Genomic DNA, 6777 nt, shown 5'->3' with positions numbered 1-6777 from the left:
TTAAAGTGCTGCACTCAATATGCCAACAAATCTGGAACACCCAACAGTGGCCACAAGACTGGAAAAGGTCAGTTTACATTCCAATTCCAAAGAAGGGCAACGCCAAAGAGTGTTCAAACTACCGCACAATTGCGCTCATTTCACATGCCAGCAAGGTGATGCTCAAAATCCTACAAGCTAGGCTTCAGCAGTATGCGAGCCGAGAACTACCGGAAGTACAAGCTGGGTTTCGAAGAGGCAGAGGAACTAGAGATCAAATCGCCATCTTTCGCTGGATCATGGAGAAAGCAAGAGAATTCCAGAAAAAGATCTATTTCTGCTTCATTGACTACGCTGAAGCCTTTGATTGTGTGGATCACAACAAACTGTGGCAAATTCTTAAAGTGATGGGAGTACCAGACCACCTTACCTGTCTCCTGAGAAACCTGTACGAGGGTCAAGAAGCAACAGTCAGAACCAGACATGGAACAACTGATTGGTTCAAAATTGGGAAAGGAGTACGACAAGGCTGCATATTGTCGCCCTGCTTATTTAACTTAGATGCAGAGTACATCATGAGAAACGCCGGGTTGGATGAATCACAGGTCGGAATTAAGATTGCTGGGAGAATTATCAACAACCTCAGATACGCAGATTATACCACCCTAATGGCAGAAAGCGAAGAGGATCTCAAGAGCCTCTTGTTGAGGGTGAAAGAGGAGAGTGCAAAAGCTGGTTTGAAACTCAACATTAAAAAAACGAAGATCATGGCATCTGGCCCCATCACTTCCTGGCATATGGAAGGGGAAGAAATGGAAGCAGTGACAGATTTTACTTTCTTGGGCTCCAAGATCACCGCAGACGGTGACTGTAGCCATGAAATTAAAAGACGCTTGCTCCTTGGGAGGAAAGCTATGGCAAACCTAGACAGCATAGTAAGAAGCAGAGACATCACCTTGCCGACAAAGGTCCGTCTAATCAAAGCTATGGTTTTCCCAGTAGTAATGTATGGCTGTGAGAGCTGGACTATAAGGAAGGCTGAGCGCCGAAGAATGGATGCTTTTGAACTGTGGTGCTGGAGAAGACTCTTACGAGTCCCCTGGACTGCAAGGAGGTCAAATCAGTCCATCCTAAAGGAAATCAACCCTGAGTGCTCCTTGGAAGGACAGATACTGAAGCTGAAGCTCAAATATTTTGGCCACCTAATGCGAAGAGAAAACTTCCTGGAAAAGACCCTGATGCTGGGAAAGACTGAAGGCAAAAGGAGAAGGGGACGACAGAGGATGAGATGGCTAGATAGCATCACTGATACAATGATTATGAACTTGAGCACACTCCGGGAGAGAGCGCAGGACAGGAAGGCCTGGCGTGCTATGGTCCATGGGGTCATGAAGAGTCGGACACGACTGAACGACTGAACAACAACAACAAATACAAATTGACTCAGAAAAGATATATTAATTTTGACCACACTTGTAAGTAGTTATTGTATGAACTGTATATTACCATTGAAAATGATAATAATAAAGGCTTTCCCCAGGCCTTCAAAAGAGTGCTTTGTATAATCTCTCTGCTGAAAAAATAAAATTAGGCTCAAAGATTGTAAATGGGATGTAGCGCCTGTTCTTGAGAACCTTGGCCCTTCTCATGAATGTTACTATTTTAAATTATTTTCATATAGATCCCAAAACGTCAAGCAGGTATCAAACATTCTTAGTAAATGCTGCCATCCTGTGCTGAAACACAGAACAGCACCTTTCTTCCATACAAAAAAGTAAACAAGTCTGCATCCCCCTTCCACCCATCCAATGGGGTGTGCTAGAAGGAACAAATAAGATGGCTAGCAGCAAAGGAGGAGAGGACTCTTGTACCGTAAGCAGCTATATAAAAACGGTATTTCAGAAGATACAACCTACTCTCTCCCTGCCCATCACAGGGTGCTCTTGTCAAAATTCACTTCTCTACCCAACCCTGAAAGGGACAGGAGTGCATGTTGTTGTCTTTTGGCTCTGGCTCTTTATTTTTGTTTTTAGTGCTACGTTTATTTGCTTGAAAGATGCCTGGAATCTTGAAGAGAATGGGTATGATTGTTTTAAGTAAACACAAAGCCAGCCCTTGCTGGCAGATTGGGGATGGATGGAAGGCACAGAATTAGTTGTAATGTATTTATTTTAGTGTCTTTATATCCAGCTTTTCTTCCAGGATGGAACTCAAGGGGGAATACATAGCATTCCCAAACAGTCTTCTAGCCAACCAGTTGCCAGAGCTTCACTTAAAAAAGGGAACCCTGCTGGATCAGAACAAAGCCCTATCTAGTGCAGCAGCCAGATGGGAAGCCCACAAGGAGGACACCAGCGCAACTGCAACTGGTATACATAAGAGCTGTGCTGGATCAGACCAAGGGTCCATCTAGTCCAGTATTCTGCTCAAACGGTGTACAACCAGCTGCCCACATGAAACTTATGTTCCCCAGCAACTGGTGCACATAGGTATGCTGCTTACATAAGCATCCTGTAGGGGTAGGCAACCTGGTATCTTCCAGATGTTTTGGACCACAACTCCCATCAGCCCCAGACGGCATGGCCAATGGTCAAGTATTATCGGAGTTGTAGTTCAAATCTAGAAGGCTCCTGGCCACTTATTCCTGGTGTACTGCCTCAGCTACAGGGGGTACCATATAGCCATCATGACTAGTTAGGCACTGATAGCTTTCTTCTCCATGAATTTGCCTAATCCCCTTTTAAACCTGGCCAAGTTGGCAGCCAGCACTCCATCTTGTGGCAGCGAATGCCATAGTTCAGCTATGCACAACTTCAGCGAGGTGGCCGCATCGGGTGCCCTTAAACCATGCGCTGAGAGACTCTCAAGGACTGGACCGGTGGAGGCTGGTGGCTCTGATTTCGGTGGGGCTGTGCATCCATTCTGGGTTTCAGTCAGAACCAGCCAGAACCCTGAAGAGCTCCCCAAGGTGCTAAACCCTATCCTCCCAATAGGTTCAGCACCTTGAACAGCTCCTTTGGAGGTCTGGCTGGCTCTGACAGCCAGAACGAGATCCCAGTCACCAGCCTCCACTGGACTGGGCCTTGGCTGGACTGAGCCGCAGTCTGACAACCCAGCGTTGCCAGGCTGCGCGGAGGCCGAGACTCCTCCCCACAGAAACAGCGTTTGGTGTAGGGCTGAGACTCAGTAACACCCTCGTGTTGGGGAGGGGGGGAGTCATTCGCCATTGGCTGTATAAGAGCGTCAATCACGAACCGCGCACAGGTTTCCTATTGGACGAGAGGGGAGAGTCTACTGAGGATTGGCTCCGCCCACTAGAGCGGATGGCGACGCCCCCAGAATGGGAGGGGCGGCGGCTTTGGCCGGCGGCGCGGGAAGCCAACGTTCCTTCCGGCCGCGCGTGGAGGGGTGTCGCGTTCGCCTCTGTGGGTAACGGGGCCTGGGCGGAGCTAAGGGGGGCGCCGGGGAGCCCCGCGTGGGCGCCGTTTGGTGTCCGCCCGCCAGGCAGCCGAGGGGAAGGGCGGGCTGAAGCTCGTGTGGAAGGTGCGTGAAAGCCCACCACGGCAGAGCAAATGGCCACAAGCTACTGCGTCAGAGGTCTGTCGTTGCTTGAGAGTCGCTGTGGGGCGGCGGAGCGCTCGGCCTGTGGCTCGGGAGACTTGCGTTCCGAAAGCCCCCTTTGGACTCGTGTGGCGTAGCTCTCCGAGCAAGTCCTCGTGGCTCCCCATGTGTGTGAAACAAATGGGAAATGTTTAAAGACATAGGGTCGTAGAACTGGGCGGAACCGAGAAGATCGCCTAGTCCTGTTTTGCGCGGGTTCGCGGGAATGAACAAAATACATACTGGACGCCCCGCATATTAAAAGCCGTATATAACGCATTCAAGGCAATGTCCACCCCCCCCCCCATCCTTGCAGCTCTCGAGAGGCAGCATATCAAGCGCAACCCTAAACCTCTTTTAATGCTTTAATCCAGCTGAATTCAGTGGGGCGTACCTCCTCGTAAATTACTTTAGGCTTGCAGCTTTAGCCCATTCCAAAAAGGCCTGTGCTCAGAAATTAGTCTCATTAAGTCCAGTAGGGTTTGTGTTGAAGTATGTGGTTTTGGGGGTGGAATGCTAGCTACCTTACAGTGCAATTGTAAACATGTTTACTCTGTAACAAATCCTGCTGAGTTAAGTGAGACTTAGATGTACTCCTACTCTTCCTTACCTGAGAGTCCCTCTTAACTAAAGGTGGCTTACTTCTGAATAGGCACTACAGGATTGTACTGTCAGTTTGTGGTGTTGAGAAGTGACTGCTCAGTGGCACTTATTCCCGAGTAAATGTGCATAGGCTTGTGGTCTTAGGCTGCATCCCATGCACATGAGCGATAATAAATCTTGAATTTCTGTCAGACGTACTATGGAGTATGGTTGCATAGGGTCAGTCTTAAAACAAGACTCTGGCCTAATGTTTCCTAAAACAGTGACAGTAACATATGGCAATTATAGTGTGGTAGCAGATACTTCTTCAAAATATTTCCTGCTCTCCTCCTTAATGGCAAGTAGAATCTTAATGTCAAATTGTTTTAGGAACAGTGTGTACTTGCTGGGTGCTTATTAGCATTCTCCATTTTGTGTATAGATTAACCAATGTTCTATTTGCTTATGCAACAGTGATCTTCACTATATCACTTCTGTGAACAAATGTTGACAAAGGAAGTTACATCACCTGCCTAAAAAGAAATTGTGTTTGGGTGTATTTGTAGACCCGTTTGTTAGTACCAAAAAGATGAAAAATTCAGATAAAGAAAATAGAGGAAAAGTATTACATACCTAGATCCCTTTTCCCAGATTGTGGATGTTTTAATTTGCTTATTGGGTAACTAGGGAATCTATCCCTAGTTTCAGTGCTGTGCCAAATGCATCATACTACCATGTGAAGATTCCACTTCTGACTATCCTTTTTATCTCAGGTTAAACAGAATGCTGTGGGGCACTCCACTAACCCAGGCTCACCCACTTAGGTTTCCTTATGTAAGTGAGTTCTCTCATTCATTCTGAGAGGGAGATTTTTCTTTGTTGAGTAGCTTGTTCGAGTAGAATTAGTTTTGAAAATTGGATTTTATGTATTTTGAGGAGAATCTGAATTTTACTTAATGTGATTAACAATGCAGTTCTACCCAAAATTCAAGATGATGGGCAATATGGGTGTTCTATATGCTAATAAAATCCAACAGGCATGAGGGAGGAGATAGTTCAATACCTTTTAAAATATGTCTGCTTATATTTAGTGGTCCTGGTGGATGTGAGGAAAAAAACAGGATAATTTTAAGACTCTTTGTACAAGAGAGTAGAAAGGATGACTACTACTACTAATAATAATTTCTGACTTTTCCTCATATGCCATGCATTTCAGATTTGGTTGCTGTTGATAGAAATATGACATACTACTTTGCTTTTAGTTTTAGACGTCTTGCTATGAGTAATCCAAAGGTAAAGAGGAACAATGTCGTAGAGGTTACCTTTGTAGCAGATGAAGATGTTCTGAAGCATATTTCTGAGAATGCAGGTATGGATTGCTTGGCTTATGTTAACAATGTTAAAATGAGGTACCAGGTTTCAGAACTTGGGATTTCCCAAAAATGTGATTACATGCCTCTAAGGCTGCAATCCTATACACACTTCCCTGGGAATAAAGCCCATGAACTTGAGTCTTACTTCTGAGTTGACATGGATAGGACTGTACTGAGAGAGAGCAATCCTATGGCCTCTAGGCGGCGGCTAGATGGCCATAGGATATGCTGTTATCCAGGAACCGACCTCGGAGCACAGGCTCCAAGGTTGGTTCCTGGAGAACCAACCTCTCCCCATTTCTGCGCTGCCTTGAAGGCAGCGTGGATAGGCAGTCCCCTCCAAGTTCGGAGGCGGCTGCCTATCCAGATAGTATTGCTCCCTAAGTTACTTAATTTTAAAAACAACCATGACTGATTTTTCCCTGTTGCTTTCAGAATATATGTCATATTGCGTACCCCGAGATTTTAGTTTGTTTGGAAATAGACTGCGGCTTTCAGTATTTCATCTGTTTCCTGAAGGAGCTGACTGTGCTTTGTGCGCTCCCCCCAGATGATGATATGCTATGAGGTCAGGATAGCCCTTTCGAAGCATTTAAAAATCTTAGGATTGCAAGTTAATAATAATGAAAACTGCATTAGTATTAATATCGTTAATACAGAAAGCTTTGTATGCTTATCCATTTAGATTGGTTAAGTGGTGGGGAGGCCTTTCTTTGAGGACTGTCTTCTGCTAGTTGTGCTGCCTTGTCTTCAGAAAGCTACTGTATGACGACTGAACCCTCCACATAGTGCCATCTTTTATAGTTGTTGGTTGCCTTTTCCTAATAAAAAGTGCCATAGGGATTTAATTAGCTCCCTTAGTATTTTGGTAACTATTTCAGTGTTCTATTATTTCCTTGAATTGAACAGAATGGTCTAAATAGAAAAGAATATATCAGTACAATGGGGTTTACTCCTGAGTAAACAATTGTACTTTTAAGTATATATCCAGAGAGGGATGGGAACATGCTTTTTCATCAGAACTAGGAGATTAGTTTACAGTTTTTATTTTGTTTTACTTTTAAGTTTTATTGTTGCACTTCTAGGTCCTAAGGTTCGGAAGAACAAAGCTCCACATATGCTTAATGTAAAAACATGGGTGAAAAACACAGAGAACAGCTCAGATGATGAGACCCAGGATATTTTTAAAGAGCAAGATTATGTGTCTGTCCTAGGCATAGATGTTCAAGGTATTTATGCTAGG

General features: G+C 45.0%; 1 protein-coding gene across 9 annotated transcripts in view; it reads left to right on the top strand.

Annotated features, from left to right (window-relative positions):
• Window positions 1-3333: 3333 nt before the first annotated feature.
• Window positions 3334-6777, top strand: part of ORC2 (origin recognition complex subunit 2) — a 36212-nt gene continuing 32768 nt past the window's right edge. For 5 of the 9 annotated variants that reach the window (XR_014785391.1, XR_014785392.1, XM_084817297.1 and 2 more), the window contains exons 1-4: window positions 3334-3522; window positions 4935-4995; window positions 5424-5530; window positions 6620-6763. Coding sequence is in view for 7 of the 9 variants with exons in the window: in XM_084817297.1 (XP_084673423.1) it covers window positions 5440-5530; window positions 6620-6763 (235 nt within the window). In the remaining 2 variants the exon portion in view is untranslated. Of the gene's footprint in view, window positions 3577-4934; window positions 4996-5423; window positions 5531-6619; window positions 6764-6777 lie in introns of all 9 variants that reach the window. The other 4 variants (XM_084817306.1, XM_084817274.1, XM_084817267.1 and 1 more) reach the window with 3 other exon arrangements.

Source organism: Heloderma suspectum, chromosome 1 (genome assembly GCF_057233095.1).
Source record: "Heloderma suspectum isolate Gila_16-S chromosome 1, 16-S_ref, whole genome shotgun sequence".
NCBI classification, from domain to species: Eukaryota; Metazoa; Chordata; class Lepidosauria; order Squamata; family Helodermatidae; genus Heloderma; species Heloderma suspectum.
Note: the sequence above shows the minus strand (reverse complement) of the source record. Positions and strands in the feature narration are given on the sequence as shown.